The sequence below is a fragment of the Poromitra crassiceps genome (assembly GCF_964638095.1).
Source record: "Poromitra crassiceps genome assembly, chromosome: 9".
NCBI lineage: Eukaryota > Metazoa > Chordata > Actinopteri > Beryciformes > Melamphaidae > Poromitra > Poromitra crassiceps.
Genome location: NC_139630.1, coordinates 18,679,263 through 18,700,168, shown reverse-complemented (window position 1 = coordinate 18,700,168; position 20,906 = coordinate 18,679,263). Strand labels below are relative to the sequence as shown.

The 20,906-nt window shown below is 42.5% G+C and overlaps 1 protein-coding gene across 1 annotated transcript; it reads right to left on the bottom strand.

Annotated features, from left to right (window-relative positions):
• Positions 1-11,894: 11,894 nt before the first annotated feature.
• On the bottom strand, positions 11,895-19,640 carry LOC310782200 (uncharacterized protein; the record flags this gene model as incomplete). Its single annotated transcript, XM_083642886.1, has 6 exons — positions 11,895-12,112; positions 15,456-15,560; positions 17,746-17,869; positions 18,520-18,660; positions 19,088-19,213; positions 19,473-19,640. The coding sequence occupies 6 exons, from the start codon at positions 19,638-19,640 to the stop codon at positions 11,895-11,897; spliced, it is 882 nt and encodes a 293-aa protein (XP_083499012.1).
• Between the last annotated feature and the right edge of the window lie 1,266 nt (positions 19,641-20,906).

Here is a 20,906-nt window from a genome sequence, read left to right as displayed (position 1 = left end):
ATGTTAATTTTCTATTAAAGTAAAGTAAAAAAGTAAAAAAATAACCTGCCAATTATTGTTCTTAGAAAAAAAATCGGAATCGGCAAAAATCGGTATCGGCAAGTCAGACTATTCGGAAATCGGAATCGGCCAACAAAATCGCAATCGGTGCATCCCTACCGGAAACCCCTTCCGCCAAGGACCTCACCAACAACCCCCCCCCCCCCCACACACACACACACACACACACAAACTCACTACCTCCTCCTAAACTCAGCTGAACTGCCCCCCCCCCCCATAAAACTAAGTCATATCTAATTGAATGCCTGTCTAACTGGTAAATTGATGTAAATTCCCTGCACATTAATGCCTATTTAACTTAGCCTGTAAATTTCATGTACATTCAATGTAAACTCTTATCTAACTCTGACTGTAAATTCATGTAAATCCAGCCTATTTAACATATATTTAACTCAGTCTGTAAATCTCATGTAAATCCAACGTAAATTCATATTTATCATCCACAGAACACTTCACCACTCATGTACATATTGTATATATTTACTTGATTTGATTTGATTGCACTTGCAACCTTGCGATTTCCGTTAGTTATCTTCCTACTTCTTATCCCTGTATATTGATGTGACACTAATACAAATTCCTTGTATGTAACTTGCATACTGTGGCAATAAAAGTGATTCTGATTGAAGGACACCTTTAGAAATGTGCTGTGTTAGAAGACTACCATATTAACTGAATGTTTCTGTATTAGAAGAATAACGCCATATTAAGTGAATGTCTCTCTGTGTTAGAACAACACCATAATGTAGGCCAGTGGTTCCCAAATGGTGTGCCTAGGCACACTGGTGTGCCTTGGGATTTTGTATTTTTGCAATTGCAAATATAGCCTAAAAGTTTAAACTATACAAAAAGTGGGTGTGTTGCTATGGGATCAGTATAGTCTCATATCTATTGACCTTGTCCTTGACCTTTCACGAATGCACATGCTTTGTTTCGCAGTTGTATTTCGGACTCACTAATGCACACGATCTGTTTTACAAATGCACATTCTCTGGTTCGCAGTTGTATTTCGGACTCACTAATGCACACAATCTGTTTCACAAATGCACACGCTCTGGTTCACAAATGTAATATTTATGCGAACTTGTAATATAAATTCGGAAATGCACACGCTCTGCTTCACAAATATAATTTTTATGCAAACTTGTAATATAAATTCGGAAATGCACACGCTCTGCTTCACAAATATTATTTTGAGGCACACTTGTAATATAAATTCACAGATCATGCGAATTGCTCAATGTGCATTTACAAACTGCTTCTCATTTGTGAACCTGTCTACATTTGTGAGAGAAATTTCTGCGCTGCCTTTTTGAGACTCGTCTAACGGTCAGGTCAACGAATGTCACCATTGGCTGATAAAGCTGTGTGATTCTGATTGACAGATTCATCAGCCAATCAGGTGTTTGCTTTCAGCCAATCATATGGCTCCTTACATTTTTTCCACACGTTCTCCACACACGGAGCTACTGTTATGTGCGCATGCGCACAGCGTTCAAACACTGGCGGGCAGAAGAACAGAGAACAGCAACAGCATGGAGACTGAGAGCTTCTTTTAATACATCCATGATGAAGGGACTTAATCAACCTCAACCTGTAAGTAACACATTTATCTCATTATCCCCTCTAGTCATACCTTCCCCACGGTATCAGCTGTTTGTTTCCCCCGAGTGCCCAGGTCGCTTAAGCAGGCTGTAGGTTATTGTTATTCAACGTGATAATGGCTGCTGCGTAGCCCCTATCTGTACTGCTAACCTAGCTAAACGCTACGCTACGTAGCGTTTAGCTAGGTTAGCAGTACAGATAGGGGCTAGCTGCTGCGAAGCCCCAGAACTTCCCCCCGTCAAAACTTCCCCCCGTGGGAATATTTTTGCTACGTTAAAACTAAGCACGGATGGCAAGGAAGATTAGAGGAGGAAGCTCAGCCAGTGACTGCCACACCAGGCAATACCACAAACATGATGCAAAATTGCGTGAACACCACCCGTCCTAATTTGGCAACATCTAGCTCATAGCAGATACCGTTAAAGTCAGATAAACACTCTCATAGGCTATCTGCCGAGGCAGATCACATGGCTAATGTTATACGTTAACTACATTAACGTTACTTGACTGAGGTATGAACGTATTCCACTGAAGAGAAGTAATATTAAAATGACGAAAGACTTCTCCAAACTGAGGTACAATGCCGCCTTTGCGAAACGTGTTGTTTATTGTTGCCATGACGACAATGGTCGCCTTGTTTTGAGGAAGTAGAAACGATGTTGAAAGTTATCATTTTAACCCAAACCATGATCTTTTCCTAACCTTAACCAAGTGGTTTTTGTGCCTAAACCTAACCAGACCATAACCATGAAACTGTTATTTTGTAACAATGATCCATAACTGTTTTGGAAAACGGCATATTACGCCATATTTATGTGTGGGGGAATACCTGCAGCTCTTAAAAATAAATCTATTGTTTTATAGGGTCTGTTACCTCAAGCTGAGGTGAACCCTAACCTGGCATGGCATAGTAATGGTGCTCAAACAGCTGTAAGTGTCTTGGCATGCTTAATTAATTAATTAATTAAAAATGTATACATTGGAATTGCTGACAAGTTCAAACTTAAAAGGTGCAGTAAGTGATTTTACTTTAGTAAAAATGCTGTTGAATAGCTCTATAGCAATGATAACTATCAGAATAGTGTTTGTTCAGTAACAACAGTCTCCCCATCTCTCCAGCTCTTTAGTGAAAAGAAAATGCATTTTCAAGTTGGAATACCAATTTGTATCCAATCAGGAGAGAGAACTCATACAGGATCCCTATAAAGTTGAAGCTAATAAACGGGTAGCCTACTTTCTCCTGATTTGATTAAATTGGCAAGCCACCTGAAAATGTATTTTCTGTTGATTAAAGCAGGGGTCTTCAGTGTTTTTCAAGCCAAGGACCCCTTAGCTGAGAGATAGATGAAGCAGGGAGGGACCCCCACTACAATTGTATAAAATTGTGTTGCAGATTTAAGTTTTTCATAGATTTCATGTTCATGTGTATTTTCAGACATTTAACCACTTAAACTCTCAATACTTGGCCTTGGTTCTGTAGTCAGTCTGCTGGATGGATGGATTAAAGAGATGGAGAGACCACAGTTACTGAACACTCTATAGCAATGATTACTATCAGAATAGTTTTATTTAACACAAAAAACGTTTTTAACAAAAATATAATTTATATTAGCATTAGCTGGAGTGTTAAAAAAACAAAACTGCCTTTTTTTGAAGTTATGTGATTTAATCTCAGCCAGCTAACAGTTATCCGATCCATGTTTGTCATGTTTTATTTATTCTCTAGGAATCACTGAGGCGTGACATCCTTCAAAGGTTGTATGATCGACTGTCAAGCATCTTGGAGAGGCAACCTGTTGATGTGGAAGGGCTCCAGTTTGCCTGCCACCATTATTTAGTATTATTAAGTGCTCTAGGTGACATTGTAGATGTAGGAGAGCATATACTTTCTGCTCTTTCAGATCTGAATACCATTCTCCAGCAGGACAGAGAGAATCAACAGACATTCATAACAGTAGAATTGCAAAGAGGTTATCATGGCCGTCCACGAATTGCCGTGTCAGTAGAGACTCTCGAACATCTTGTAGAAATGGGTCTACCAATAAGTTGCATTACCAAGCTCCTTGGTGTTTCTAGAGCGACCCTATTTAGACGGATGTCTGAAAATAATATATCTGTATCTGCCACATACAGTAAATGCAGTGACGAGGAATTAGATTCATTGATCACAGCAATAAAGAGCACCATGCCAGATGCTGGGTACAGGGTTGTCCGAGGTGCTCTTTTTGCACAGGGACACAGGGTACAGTGGGACCGACTGTATGCATCCATGCATCGTGTGGACAGTGGTGGTGTGCTTGCCAGGTTGACGCGTCTGGGATGTGTGGTGAGGAGGACGTACACGGCTCCTTACCCAAAATACATGGTGCACATTGACACAAGCTCATCAGGTATGAATTAGAGCAAAATGGACTGCTTTTGTTCTGCTTACTTTGCAACAGATATTGTATTGTGAGACTTGTGCTGTTGGAGATGTTATGTATTGTTTTGGGAGTTGCATTTTACATTGTCTGTGTTTTTAACAGGTACAACTTTATTATCTTTGGAGGAATAGACGGCTATTCAAGGAAGGTAGGACTTTTCATTGTCTATTTTAGAGCCATGTTTTAAACCTTTATCAACTTTTCCTATGAAGTATGCATCTATCCTTTCTGTGAGATTTGACTTAGAACTATATTCCACACCGGCAATACAGTTTATCATCTCTGAACTTCTTTCAGAATTTATCATGTCATGACTTATCTGAGCTGCAATGAGATCCTGTTAAAATAATTATTTATTCAGTAATTGTAATAATGAAAAAACATCACATGGATGCAACTGGGACGTATCATCAGTGATGTACCCTGGGGTCATAGGATGTTTCTGGTCTTGCAAAAACATACACCCTCACCCAGGTGACCCAGCCGAGGTTGATCAAGCCCCGACTTACGTCCCAGTAGCTACCCACGGTCAGCCCTCTTAGGACAAGACAGGGCCACTCAATCCGCTGCTCCGGAACTACTCTGCCGGGACCGGGGGGGGGGGGGGGGGGGCTCTGGTACATAGAGGGACCGGGCTCTGTGGGTTGCCACCCAGCCATGCTCCTCCCTCGTCTCACCAGGTCTATGACCTGTGCGCTGCACCAGACTCCCCCGCTCCAAACATCTCATTCCGAGGTGATGGTATCTTAGTGGACACCATGCAGTACCAGTACTTGGTGGCACTGCAGACTCCACTTGCGGCTTGAATGGCCCTCCTAAAAGGCCTCTCGTGGATTGTTGGGCTTCTTCCTCATGGAAGACACAGGCTGGGGCGCTAACCCATACTGCTCCCGGGTGCCGTCTTTATTCCGGCTGTCAACTGTCTCTCCAGTGGTCACCTATCTATTCCTGGTTGTCAACGTAGACTATTCGTAGGAGTCACTGGCTGGGCCAGGCTAACTATAATGTATTACTGTTGTACCTGTCACGTGCATCTGAGTCCGTTTCAGACTGAAAACAAATTGAGAGGCGGACCATATATGGTGTCGATTATTTTATTTGACAATTCTGAGGACTGGCTTTGGCATTGGCCAATCCTGGCGTGTTCCACCCCCAAATCGGGTGGGATTCAGCGTGTTGTTGTGCTACGCGAGTGGGATCCGCGGAGTACCAGGCAGCCAGGCTGCTTCGTGCGGAGCGAGCGGACAATCCGATGCATGGGTGCTGCCTGCCCGCCTGGAAACTCCGAGGGCGACCCCTGACAGCCACGCTCTCGGAGGCGCACGCCATTATCGTTATAAATGTAAATAATATTCCTGGAATGCGTGTTTTAACGAGCCAGTTACATTTCTTTGCATTCTTAGAGATTATAGTTTTAGTTTTTTGTTCATGTTTCTAACAATTGGCCAAGTTAGTAGTTAGTTTATGGGATAGGAATTCTGCCAGATGACAGGCAGGTGCCATTTTCTACTTCATTTGGAAGAGAAAATTATCCTGAAATGAAGATTTGATTGACAGCTGCATGTCGTGATATGATTGGTTGAAATGGGGTAGAAATGTGATAGTACTAGGTGATGTCAGCAAACTGTACATTACTGTTATCAATGAAATCTTGAAAAATGAACTTTTGATGTGAAAGTGTGAAAAACTAAAGAAATTAGATTTTTGTGATTTTTTTTGCATACATTATTAACACGTTCACTGCCATTGGCGAGTTGACTCGTCAAAAAAAATCCAACGGTTGACTGCCATTGACGAGTCAAGTCGTCAAAAAAGAAAAAAAAAATTTGACGGTGGGACGTCGATCAACCCCTTTTACATCTCCTATTAAAAAATATGGGAGGTATTGAATGTGTATAATCTATTTTACCGACCCACTAAGTGGCGACAGTGCTCTCCAGACGAGAGAAAGCCAAGCAAAAACAGCCGTGTGAGGAAGCCATTCTCATGAAAATGGATTGGCGAAAACGCTTTCGCTTTCGCGCAGGGAGCTGGCGGTGGGGGATTGCAAATTTGCATAATAGATTATGGGTGCAACACACTTTGAAACACGCAGCATAAATAAGACCAGAATCGCAAAAGCTTCATCAAAGCTCTCAACCGAAACCCCAAGAAACGAGCGAGCCCATCCAGACTCGCCCAAAGAGCGGCCGCCAACAGGCAGCAGCAGCAGCAGCAGCAGCAGCAACTCGCTTGTGACATGCCCGCTGCAGAGCCAGGGAGGCAGGAGGAGAACACACACAGAGGGAGGAGTTTGAAGGAGAGGGGGGTTTCCTGCTGTTATGGAGGAAATTACTGTTCAAAACTATTGTTTAGATGTCTGACGTTTTACTGATGCCAAAAATGAATGGTTAAAGTGACTGTTCTATCGAATTTCACAAAAAGCCATTTATCTCAGCTCAAATTTTCAGACGCTGAAACCATGCTGTATTCAAGTGCTAATGCCTACATAACTACTAACTCTACAAACTAACTCTTTTAGACAGAGAAAGCACACATTCTATTAGTTCTTTTGAGATATTTTGTGTTCACAAAATCTTAGCAGAAAATAATCCTCGGCTGTTGAAAGATGAGCCAGAATCCTCAAAAAAAAAACTTGGCAGAAGCTACCTACAGTAAAAAAAAAAACGGCTGGCAGTGAATGTGTTAAATAGGTGCACTACATACCCAGGTATTATAAAGAAAAGAAAACTCATTTTTGGGTTCAGCTCGATTTTAATTATCCAACATTGTTCACTTACTACTTATTGGCAATTTACATAAGGAAATTTACCTAAAACTGTTCAAAATTGATGTAGATCATTTTGGAATGGAATCACTTATGAACTATACACATTTCAGTTTGTAATGCTGTCTTTGATGAGGCATGCTATTCATGTTTTATTTTCATGTGTTATTTTCAGAGTGAGAGGAGATCGTGGCGGAGAAAATGTTGGCGTAGCAGAATTAATGTTCACAGTTCGTGGAACTGACACAAACAGCTTCATTGCGGGAAAAAGTGTACACAATCAACGGTGAGTTAAACCTAATTTTGGAAGCTTTAATATACAAACAGAAATTTTCTTTAAGAAGAGAGAGTTTTAACAGAAATTTTCTGGCCATCAGTTGATTCTTTTAAAATGAATACAATATTGCATTTGAAAACATAACCACTGATTCAATGGTTGATGCAAAATGACAGTTCCTTTAAGGGTCTTATACATGTTATTGTGTATATCTATTTTATTTTATGTTTTTTCCCTCCAAATACAGGATTGAACGCCTCTGGCGTGATGTGTTCATGAGTGTTACCGGTTTATATTACAACATCCTGCACTCTCTTGAGGACCAAGACTTGCTCGACATCAGTAACATCCTTCACCTATTCTGCTGCCACTATGTGTTCCTGCCACGCATCCAGGCCAGCCTGGATGTCTTCAGTGAGGCGTGGGCCAACCATCCGATCAGGACGGAGCAAAACCTGACACCAAATCAGCTGTGGCAGATGGGCCTGGCCCAGAATCCTGTTTCCGATCCAGAGGTAAATGTATGCTCAGTTAAAATGTCTGATCACGGCTCTTGTTGATCCTTAACTAAAAACCAAAACTTTAGAGTTCTGATTATCTCCCTCTGCACTCTGCTTCTTGGATGCAAGCAAGAATAGCATTTTTTCAACCTCACCTGTACAGTACTAGTGTTTGTGTGCACCTCTACTGAAGTGGAGAGTATCAAGAATAGCGTCATGTAGTCATTACAATGACTACATTTAATTTTCCACAATTACTTTTTATTTATAGAAAATGAATCACTTTCTTTATTTCATAACTACTACATATCATCGCTGTCGGGTGGAAACCTTTGTCCAAAATGGTTGCCTTTCAATTTTAACACGTTAATTGCCAAGAACGAGTTGAGTCGTCAAACACAATCCAGCTGTTCACTGCCAACGACGAGTAGAGTCGTCAAAAAAATGATTTTTTTTTTTTTGACCGTGGGATGTGCATCTAACCCTTTTACATCTCTTATATAATTATTGGAGCCACCGAACGTTTACAACCCATTCCACCGACCCACTAAGTGGCAACAGTGCTCTCCTGACTAGAGGAAGGAAAGCATTTTTTTTAACTTGTCACGCCATTCTCACCCCAGCCATTCTCATGAAAATGGATGGGGGAAAACGCTTTCTTTTTCGCGCTGATTGCTGGCGATGCGGGATTGCAAATTTACATAATAGATTACAGTTGGAACACACTTTGAAACACGCAGCATAAATATGACCAGAATCGCAAAAGCTTCTCTCAACCAAAACTCCAAGAAGCAAGCGAGTCCATGCCGACTTCCTCAAACAGCGGCCGTGCAGACAGGCACAGGACAGCAGCAAAGCACTGAGACTGTGACGGCCGCTGCAGCCAAGAAGAGGGAGGAGTTGAAGCAACTCTCCCTCTCGCTCTCTCCCTCTCTCTCTCTCTCTCGCTCTCTCTCTCTCCCTCCCTCCCTCTCTCTCTCTCTCTCCCTCTCCCCCTCTCACTAGGATTAAACCTAGTGCGTCTCCCTCTCGAGAGGGAGGGAGAGAGAGAGGGAGGGAGAGCGAGAGGGAGGGAGAGAGAGAGAGAGAGAGAGAGAGAGGGAGGGAGAGCGAGGGGAAGGGAGAGAGAGAGAGAGAGAGAGAGAGCGAGAGGGGGAGGGAGAGAGAGAGAGAGAGAGAGCCAAAAATGAATGGTTAAAGTGACAGTTCTATCGAATTTCACAAAAAGCCGTTTATCTCTGAATATTTTTTCTGACGCTAAAACCATGCTGTATTCAACTGCTAATGCTTACATAACTACTAACTCTACAAACTAACTCTTTTAGACAGAGAAAGTACACATTCTATTAGTACTTTTGAGATATTGTATGTTCACAAACTCCAAGCAGAAAATAATCCTCGGCTCTTGTAAAATGAGCCACAATCCTCAAAAAACGGCTTGGCAGAAGCTACCTACAGCAAGAAAAAAACGGCTGGCAGTCAATGTGTTAAAATAAAATAGTGAAAATAGCATATCTACAAGCTCAAAACGCATTGCGATGCAACGCATTATGAGCTTGCAGTTCTGCTATTCTCACTACTTTTGTGCGACACTCGTATTAATAAAAAAACAAAAACACAAGTTGAATTATGGAGATATGAGGTTCTGCCTGACAGCGGCGATATTATGTAATTAGTAGTAGAAGGTCATAGTGCTCGTTTAAATGTGTTTACTTATGATTGATTATGCACAATGTTCATACACACTGTCTGTCTTTGTCAGGGTATACTGATACCAGAGATTGCATGGGAGGAGAGTGGATACATGACTGAACCTCATCCTGGGGTCAATGTTCCTGTACTGGACAGTCCTCTTTCAGATCCTGAAATGTTGGAACTGCAAGACAACATCAATCCATTGCAACATTCAGACTGTTTTGGAGTGGACATATATCTCCACACTGTCCAATATGTTGAGAACTTACTTGAGGCAACATAATTACATGCCGGGTGTGTCAAACATGAAGGAAGGAGGAAAGGAGAGGGGGAGGAAGGAAACGAGAGGAGGAAGGGAGAAAGGAAAGGATGGAGACCAAAGGGAGGGAGGAAGGGAGAAAGGAAACGAGGTAGGAAAAAAGTGAGGAAAGGCGGAAGGGAGGGAGAAAGGAAAAAAGTGAGGAAAGGCGGACGTAAGGGAGAAAGGAAACGAGGAAGGAAAAAAGTGAGGAAAGGCGGAAGGGAGGGAGAAAGGAAACGAGGAAGGAAAAAAGTGAGGAAAGGCGGAAGGGAGGGAGAAAGGAAAAAAGTGAGGAAAGGCGGACGTAAGGGAGAAAGGAAACGAGGAAGGAAAAAAGTGAGGAAAGGCGGAAGGGAGAAAGGAGAGAGGGAGGAAGGAAAGAAGCAGGGAGGGAAAAAGGAAGGCAAGGAACAGTCAAAATAGATGGGGTAAATTTGAAGGTTAATGTACTGCTGTATTGTTGTTCAAGGGAATTGTCATTGTGAATGTGTACAGACTTACTTGAGGCTACATAATTACAGGCTGATCTACTGTTGTGTATTACCATATTATATACCATACTATACCATTATTGTATTCAGGTTCAATCTTATATTACATTGTATACAGGGGTACTGTTTTTACATTACCGGTGTCCTGTGCGAACTGTTACCCTGTGAGCATCTCATGCTTGAAAATCAGTACTGTACCTCTGTCCTCTTTTTTTATAAGATATAAAGAACTTGGAAAGAATCCATCTACTGCTTTGTTGTTCAAGGGATGATCAGGTGTAACAGAGATATACAGTAGGACAAAGTTTTTACCAAAACTTTATTGCAATGCTACAATACAGCTTGAATAAGGCAGTTAACAAAGCTAGTGGTATGGCAATTGTATACACTATACAATACACTAGCATCTCCAAGTACCTGAACAACTGCAGTTAAAAGCAAAACTGCATTTTTAAAGTGACTGCTTGGGAACATTTATTTTGGCTATTGTATACAATATACACTAAGAGGAAAACACAAGTGACCTGAGCAAAAAAGAATCAATGTGCTGAAGGCATATCCCCATCAGAAGCCCTGTCATCTTTCTGGACCACAGCCTTGCACACTGCATAGTAATCTTCTGGTTTATAATGCCTAGGCAGGCCTCCGCATCAGCACTATTCCAGGGAGGACAGTGAAGTTATTTATGTATCTCACTGTGGCTCATTGGTATGGCTGTTATAATTAAAGCAAAATTATTTGGATAGGAAAAGGGTTTACTGGAATTAGTGCATACTGCAAGCATGTATGCTTTGGTTGTGTTTTCAATCATGAGGTCAAATTAATTCAAATGATTTGCCTCAGATATCAGTGAAGGAAATGAAAGCAGAGGCATAGCGGAGTGTTTTCAGAGGCTCTCCTTAAATCTGCATAAGTGCTGAGAGTCCTCAAAGATAAGCAGCTGGGGCGGTTTACAGATGGCTCGCCCTGCTTCACGTTGGCTGGATCTATAACGCTCGCCATATTCTCCATGTAATGCCTTTGTGCTCCATTTACTCATGTGGCCATATTAGAATAGTTCAATAAGTCAGCTTTATTACTGAAGCCGGTGGAACGGCCGGCGAATGAGCCAGACAGGATGTGTGCAGCAGCGGCGAGTATGGAACGGCCTTTAGGGGTAGCTCCCACACTAGCTCTGTGTATGTTGTATTTCCGGGTTGAAAAGTTGAGACGCACGGCAGCGTCGAGAACGCGCAGAACGTCACATCCTCTAGCTGTGGCGGGAAGTTAGTTTAAAAAATAAAACTACATTTTTAAAGTGCCTGTTTCAGAACATTGATTTTGGCTATTATATACGTACAGCACCCCGATTTAGTACCTGAACAATTGCAGTAAAAAAATAAAACAAAAAACATTTTTTAAAGTGCCTGCTTCAAAACATTGATTTTGGCTATTGCATACGTACACTAAAGCACCCTGATTTAAGTGCCTGAACAATTGCAGTTTAAAAAAAATAAAACTACATTTTTAAAGTGCCTGCTTCAGAACATTGATTTTGGCTATTGTATACGTACACTAAGGCACCCCGATTTAAGTGCCTGAACAATTGCAGTTACACAATAAAAAAATAAAATAAATTAAAGTGACAAGTGCAATAGCTTATTAGCACCTAGTAAACAAAACCAAAGCCAGAACTGAAGGCCTTCCATCAAGTCTAGTAACAATTACAGTAACACAATTATGCATCTATTAGAAGGTATCGTTTTCAGATTTAAACACCCTGGGTACATTTGCACCTACACCATCCCGAAGCCAGAGCTGATGGAATTGAGGCCCATCATCAAATCCTGCTGGAACATTGTGTAGGTCTGGTAGTGGCCAGGAAGCTCCAATGTGTACAAGCAGGTGTGAGCTACTGGGTAGGTTGAGCGTACAACCTTAACGTAGAGGCAACTCATTTGCTGCTCCCACCCGACCCAGAACCTCATCAGGTCACGCAGCACCTCTGGTGATGCTATGGAAGAGAACATTTAAAGTATGTGACACCTAAACATTTATTTTATTACACTTGTATTATTTATTATTACAAATGTGCAAACATTCAGCAATAATAGTCCATTCTTATCACTCCTACTCCTATATGCAGGAATCCTGAAGTTAATTTCAATACATTTTTAAGACTTTTTAAAAGACCTTCTCAAAATATTTTAAGACCTCATCTCCACTTCAAGCTGTAATCAAGAACACATCTTTAATTTATTTTTCAGTTTAATTATATTAAAAGATTAAGGACATCCACTGTTTAGTAAGTTAAAGATAAATGTAAAAAAAAAAGAAGATCAACAAGGCTCTCTTTCCATCATCTTAAACCTCTAAAACTTCCTCCAGAACCCCTAAAACCTTCTCCAGAACCCCTAAAACTTCCTCAAAACCTCTAAAACATTCTCCAGAACCTTTAAAACTTCCTCCAGGACCTCTAAAACCTCCTCTAGGACCTCTAAAGCCTAAGGAGGCTAAATTAAACCAAAGGCAAGGTTTATAAAAAATATATCTTGGTCACAGCAAGTCAAACTCTTTGAACAAACCTTAAATACCAACTAAATTTAATACCTCATAAAATCGTGATTAACTCATTCAGGGCCAGTTTAGGACTGCCAATATTTAGCACAGGCCAAAGATTTTCATAATTGTTGGTCATCTTTCAAGACCCACAGTAAATTATCTATTAGCACCAGAGTGATTTGCAATACCTCAAAATGAAGATGTACGTCTCTGGGTTCACCAGGAAAAAAAAAGTGAGCTTTTAGCATGTTCTGTACTCTACTTATAGCCATTTATATACACCCTGTTTTCACCCAAAAAGTCTCTTTGAGAAGAGAAACAGGAGAAAAATGCATTTTTGTAAAGAAGACAATCTCAGTCAGATCTCGCTCTCAATTCTTTTATTTTGAACTGTATTGACATCAGACATGTAAATACTATTCGTTATGATACAAATGACAAAAAAAAAATATATATATATATATACACATGAAGTGCTTTTTTTACATTCAACAATGCAGTTTACTCAGTGTGAGTGTGAATGTGTGTGCGCGGGGCCCATGTGTGTCTCTTTAGATTACATTTCGTCATTTATTATCCAAAGCGACTTACAATGTCACATTGTCAACATTAGTGGAATCAACTGTGGAACATCATCTACACAGATACACCCTTGCAGCAGTAGAGTAAAACATCAATGTTTTTTTTTTGTTTTTTTTTTTTTTTTTTTTTTTTTTTTGGGGGGGGGGGTTTGGGGTGAAGAAGGGGGGGGAGATGCTAGATGGGGGGAGGGGGTTTGGGGTGGATAAGGGGGGGGGGGGATGCTACATCAAAAGGGTTAGTTCAGGAGGGACTCAAGTGGAGCTTGAAAAGGTGAGTTTTTTTTTCAAAGGTGGACTCACTGAAAACTAAAATAAAAAGTTGAGAAAAGAAAAGGAGTTTTCAATCTTCGGCGAAAGATGGGCAGGGATTCGGCCGTCCTGACCTCAGTGGGGAGTTCGTTCTACCACTGAGGGGAATTTACTCTATGTCACAATATATCGTCCCACAATATATCGCGATATCAAAACATGACAATATGTATCGTTGAGATGAAATCTCATATCGCGAGAAAAATAAGCTGAACATGGTGGCACTGATCTGCATCTGATTGCATGCTCGCTCTCCTTTTCATTGCTTTGTTTGAACAGACGAGGGACGTTACAGACACTGAGGATGAAAATGGTGAAATTACTCAAATTAGCGTGAAGGATGCCCCCTCAACTTACAAATCGATCGCAAAAAAATCGTCCTGACCTCAGTGGGGAGTTCGTTCTACCACTGAGGGGAATTTACTCTTTATGTCACAATATATCGTCCCACAATATATCGCGATATCAAAACGTGACAATATGTATCGTTGAGATGAAATCTCATATCGCGAGAAAAATAAGCTGAACATGGTGGCACTGATCTGCATCTGATTGCATGCTCGCTCTCCTTTTCATTGCTTTGTTTGAACAGACGAGGGACGTTACAGACACGGAGGATGAAAATGGTGAAATTACTCAAATTAGCATGAAAGATGCCCCCTCAAATTACAAATCGATCGCAAAAAATATCGTATCGTATTGTTATCGTGAACCCAATATCATCTATTGTATCGTATCGTGAACCTAGTGTATCGTGACACCCCTAGTCTTTATAGTTCAGAGTGTCATGGTAGACCTCAAAGCAGGGGACCCTGCACAAGGGGATGCGGCAGAAGTTGCACTGGAAACGTGTCTCCTTTCTCTTGTCGTTGGTCATACACACCTTGCATCGCTTTGCTGGGTTGTCATTGTTGGGGGTGGGGTCATTCCTGACAGGGAAATGCTTTGCCAGGTTGGCAGACAGCCTACTCGGACGGTCAGCATATGGAGCTCTATGGAGCTTTGTGGCAGTGGTCCACGCCTGTATCAGACTCTCCTGGAATGCATGCATGGTCTGTACTGTGCCCTGTGGGTTTTTAGCTCTGTACAGGACGAAGGCGTTGTGGAGGCAGATTTCGAACATGTACATGTCAAATTTAGTAGTCCATTTATAGGATTTCCTGATGAACGGATAGTACGAAATCATTTGATCCAGCCTATCAACACCGTTCATAGACTGGTTGTACTCTATCACACAGACAGGCTTCTCCTTCACCACCTTCCCCCTCACACCTTTCTTCCACGTCATGACCTGTCTCATCTCATCCTGGTGAAATGTGGATACCATTCTCACAACATTTGTGTCCCGCCATGCCAAGCACAGAACCCGGTCAGTGTGGAAGGCAATTCTGCCCCCTGGTTGCAGGGTGGCCTTCTCAGCATGGTGTACAGCTGGTGGTTCTCCTCTATGCTTTCGCAGTGTGCCACATACATGTGTCCCCAGATCTAGCAGGATATCACACATGTTTACAGAATTATAAAAGTTATCCATGTACAGTTTGTAGCCCTGCTGTTCCAGCCCCAACAGGAGACCACACACTGTATCTACAAGAGATTTACCGTCTCCACAATAAGGCATCAAATTATAACAAAATCCTGTCTGGGACTCACATAACACATAACTTTTGATCCCGTAACGCACAGGTTTCTGTGGGTTAAAAACTTTAAAACTCAATCTGCCTCTCCACAGTAAAGTTCCTTCATCTATTGAGATGTTCTGGCCTGGCTGGTAGAGTTCCTGGAACTTGTTCACTAAGACTGGGCGGACTTTGAACAACCTGTCATCCTTGTTTCTCACTGCTGTGTTGTCAGTAAAATGCAGGAAACGTGTAATGATCTGGAATCTGTTTCGGGACATTGTCTTACCAAAATAGGGGGTCTCCATCACCTCGCTCGTGGACCAGTAAGTCTTTAGGTCAGGCTTTACAATGAGCCCAGTCAGGAAGAGGAGCCCTAGGTAGGCCTTCAGTTCTGGGATGTCAAGAGGTTTCCATGCCTCGAGCCTCACACTTGTTGCACCAGCCTCAATTGTCTGCTGTGCATATAGGTTGGTCTTCTCAACAATATACTGGAGCAGCTCTTCAGTGAGGATGAGTTCTAGGAAGTCGACCGGCTTGTCCGACTCCAGCGCAGCAGCACTGTTCAGCAGGCCAGGAACAGCAGTGAACGGGATGTCCTCCGGCTCCCACGGCACCTCATCCATGCAGTACCATTGCTGCTCTGGATACAGGACAGGTGTTATAAAAATATAGAAATACAAATACATTACTATAGCACACTCACACACACACACAAGCTTGTAGATCAGCTATATTGGGCAAAGAGGGAAAATGAACATACCTTTGGTGTCTTTCTTTTTCCCCTTCTTCTTGGGTTGCTGTCCCTCCATTGGCTCTCCATCTGCACCACGGCCTGTAAATAAAGAAATACATACATTACAATACAATTTACAACACACACACAACATGTATAATTGTGAGCTTGTAGATCAGCCATTTTGGACAAAGACACAAAAGAGGGAAACAAGATCTTACCTTTTGATCTCGGTTGTTTACTAGATGTGGGCTCACTGGGTTCTGCAACACTCGGCTCGTCCTCATCTGAAATAAAAGCAACATATCCTCAGTAAACTATATAATCACATTTAGTACAGAGAGACAGTGTATTGTACTAGTGTCTCAGTAAACTATATAATCACATTTAGTACAGAGAGACAGTGTAGTGTCTCAGTAAACTATATAATCACATTTAGTACAGAGACAGTGTAGTGTACTAGTCTCAGTAAACTATACGATCATAGAATGCAGAGACAGTGTAGTCAGTAGTCACACACACACACACACACACACACACACACACACACACACGACATCATTACTGGGACTTTGTGTGAGTGTGATGACATCATCACTGGGACTTTGTGCGTGAAGCTGGTACTGGTACTGGTACTGTCTGTACAATATGCATATATATAAACAACAAAATTACTCCTTACCACGATCATCGGGGTCCTGTCGCATTGGATTCCAGTCCTCCTCGCCCTCGACATGGACAGCTGGCGACGGTGTGACCATCTCCTCTTCAGAAGAATGGGAGGTTGATGGCTGAGAGTCAAAGTCACTTTCAATGTAATCCCGGGGCGTCTTTGCACGGCGCAAATGCGCCCTGGAAAATGGCTCTTCCTGGGGAATCATGTCTGTTGTTGTGTTGCCCTCGATCTCCTCCTCGTCACTAAGTTCTGACTCAGTCTCGTCTCGCAAATGCGCCCTGGAAAATGGCTCGTCCTGGGGAATCATGTCTGTTGTGTTGCCCCCGATCTCCTCCTCGTCACTAAGTTCTGACTCAGTCTCGTCTCGTTCGAGCTGGGACACAGGAGGCTTGGGTTTGGGACCAGGCGCTGGGACCGGATCGATGGTGGTCACGGGTGTGACAACCGCAAACATCTCATCCAGTGTGCGCTGCCCAGCAGCAAGGCCAGCAGCAAGGCGAACAGCTCGGGCACCGCCGCGCCGAGGGGCGATGCGGTGTTTGGTCTTTCCTTTTGACTTCACCATGACTGACTAGACTATGACGACTACAACTAACTAACTAAACTAAACTACAGACTATACTACAACTAACTAACGCTAACTAAACTGACGACTATAGGCTACTAGCTACTGTAATCTCTTCAACTTCAACTTCAACTCAACTCAGCACACTGTCACAACCGTACACAATGGCGTCTCTTTCCTACTCTGCAAAGAGGCAGCATTTCTCACGGCTTTTGTCTTCTTGCCACCTCCCCCATTTCAAAAAAACAGCTGCGGTATGTGTTTGATCGCGTGTTGTCGGCTACCCTTTGAAGGCAGGGACCTGTGTCTGTGTGACAGGCTGGGCAAATGTTTGCTGCAGGCGCTGCACCAATAAAAACAAAAACACGTCAAACACGTCATTGGCCCTCTGGGCTATTCCTGATAACACGTCAAAGACGTCATTGGCCCTGAATGAGTTAAGACTTTTTTTTATACTTTTTAAGGGCCTTACTTTTCCCAAAATTGATTTATCAACTTTTAATACTTTTTAAGACCCCGCGGACACCCTGTCCTAGCACACAAAGACCAAGGTGCAAATTGAGATGAGAGATGCAATGCAGGAGAAAATAGGAGACCGTTACCTTCCTCTATGAATTTCCTCATAAATCCAGTGACTACACTGACGTTCTCCAATGGAATAGGGTCGTCCTCTTCCTCGTCACTGTCACATGTAGGTTGTGGCCAGCGAATGCTCTCGATCATGGTCTACAGGTCATCAAATAGAAAAGTGTTTCATGTTAAGGTTCTGAAGTTGATTGTTTTTGTGTAAAAAAGTTAAAGTTCTATACTCTGATAGTCATCATAGCTATAGTATGTTTGTTCAGTAACAGGAGTCTGTCTCTCCAGCTTTTTAATAAACAGGAAATAGATTTTTACTAGGCTCACCAATTTCATCCAATCATGAGTGAGAACCAATTTATCAGCTTAAATTTGATAGTATTCCAGTTCCAATTTAGTCTGCTCATTTCTTTGTGTGATCACTTCCAATGTCACTCGTTTATCTTGCGACTTGAGTTTTCTCTCCGGATTGGATGAAATTGGTATCCCTAACTGAAAATGTATTATTATTTTGTTAAGAGCTAAAGAGACCCCTGTTACAGCGCAAACACTCTATATCAATGATTACTATGGGGTTTAAGAAGTTTTACAGTTTTTGAAAAAAAAGTGATGGACTTCACTTCTACCTTGTCCCACCCTACACGCATCTACAAAGTTTGGTGCGAATCGGAGATTTCGTTCTCGAGTTATCTTGGTGACGCGCTTTCAGATGCACAGACAGACTGACACACAGACACATGCAAGTGACGCCTGCAGGCTTCGCCTGGGCCGGGGGTAACAGATCCAAGTCAGCTTACCTGTGAGCTAAGTTTCACACTTGACTCCCTTGGGAAAAGTATGGGGTGGACATCTGCTCTGGCTGAAAGAAGCGGCCAGATTCCCGTTTCTTTCAGGCCTTTGCGGATCTGCTTAATAGGCTGCATACCATGGTGAAGCACCTGCAAACAAAACAGAAGGGTGTCTTTGTTTACACTGAGGCACTACTTTATTGTTAAGTCATTACAGGCACAGATGCAGCATGAGTTACAGCAGCCAACCTCCAATATGCATCCCAATTGGTTTGGCTGTCATGTTAACATAAGGTAATTGATAAAATGATTAGTGTCATGTCAGCAGTCTACAGTTTCTGAAAAAGGGGGAAAAGCAAGCACACTCACAGATAAAACAGTTGGTGGGTGCACGGCTCAAAACGATCTTTAAAGGAGAAGAAAGGCCAGCACTCTCAAAATGTCCTTTTTGTTGATTTAATAAAGCAGATGGCAAGGTACAAACGTTTCGACAGTAATTGTCTTCCTCAGTGTACCAGTGTACACCTTTGATACTCCTTTTAAGCAGTATACAGTTTCAATAAGGTAAAATGCTTACCGCTGTTGAAAGCAGCAACTGGAACAGCCACTCATGCTTGGTGGAGTTCGGAGTAGGTTGATACCAGGACAGGCAAAGATCAGTCAGACTGGTGGTTTCTTGTGCAGTAAGTTCTGCTTTCATGAGCTACAAACAGGGACACATCACAAAAAGGGGAAATAATTTAAGTATTACAAAGTTGCCTCCAGGCAGTCCACAAAAAGTGCAAAAGTTACACTTAAATAGCCAACATCTGGTGTACATTGCAGGGACACAAAAAGCTTGTTAAATTTCCCCAACACTGACCAATGAATTTTCATCATTTGACGATACATGAGAAGACAAACACATGCTGCATTGTGGTGCATTGGTGTAAGACAAGCTAACTTTTAACTGTGTTACTCACCAAACCAATAGTTTCACGGTGATCAAGATCAGCAACATCCTCTAGGGTCAGAGCTGCTGCTGCAGTTTCAGTCTCCCCCCCAGTTAACAGAGTCACGACAGCCAAACTGAGTCCTGGGAAACCAGCCCCACCATGAATGAAGTTATGGCCAAGAATCCGACCCGCCATCTCAAACAGCTTGCATTCCCGAAGCACACCAGCAGCTGAGGGAACCTGATGATCTTTTTCCCCTTCAAAAAGGGGTGTAAGACTAGCAGAGCCTTAAAAAAGAAAAAAAAGATAAGAGAAAATGTATTACTCCAGTAAATGGCATGTACTAGGGGTGTCACGATACACTCAGTTCACGATACGATACGTATCACGATACTGGGTTCACGATAACGATACGATACGATACGATTTTAACACCTTGATTGCCAGCGACGAGTGTACTCGTCAAACACAATCCAGCTGTTAACTGCCAGCGACGAGTGTACTCGTCAAAAAAATCGTTTTTTTTTTTTTGACGGTAGGTTGTGCATCTAAGCCTTTTACATCTCTTATATAGGTATTGGACGTGTACAACGTGTACAACCCATTCCACCGACCCACTAAGTGGCGACAAGGAAGGAGGAAGGCAAGCAAAAAGCAGTGTGACTGAAGCCATTCTCATGAAGGTGGATTGGGGAAGGCGCTTTCATTTTCGCGCTGATTGCTGGCGGTGCGGGATTGCAGATTTGCATAGTGGATTGCGGGTGGGACACACTTTGAAACACGCAGCATAATATGACCAGAATCGCAAAAGCTTCTCTCAACCAAAACTCCAAGAAGCGAGCAAGTCCATGCCGACTTCCTCAAACAGCGGCCGTGCAGACAGGCACAGGCAGCAGCAAAGCACTTAGACTGTGACGGCCGCTGCAGCCATGAAGAGGGAGGAGTTGAAGCAACTCTCCATCTCGCTCTCTCCCTCTCTCTCTCTCTCTCTCTCACTCTCTCTCTCTCCCTCCCTCCCTCTCTCTCTCTCTCTCTCTCTCTCCCTCTCCCCCTCTCACTAGGATTAAACCTAGTGCGTCTCCCTCCCGAGAGGGAGGGAGAGAGAGAGAGAGGGAGGGAGAGCGAGAGGGAGGGAGAGAGAGAGAGAGGGAGGGAGAGAGAGAGAGAGAGAGAGAGAGAGGGAGGGAGAGCGAGGGGAAGGGAGAGAGAGAGAGAGAGAGAGAGCGAGAGGGGGAGGGAGAGAGAGAGAGAGAGAGAGCCAAAAATGAATGGTTAAAGTGACAGATCTATCGAATTTCACAAAAAGCCGTTTATCTCTGAATATTTTTTCTGATGCTAAAACCATGCTGTATTCAACTGCTAATGCTTACATAACTACTAACTCTACAAACTAACTCTTTTAGACAGAGAAAGTACACATTCTATTAGTACTTTTGAGATATTGTATGTTCACAAACTCCA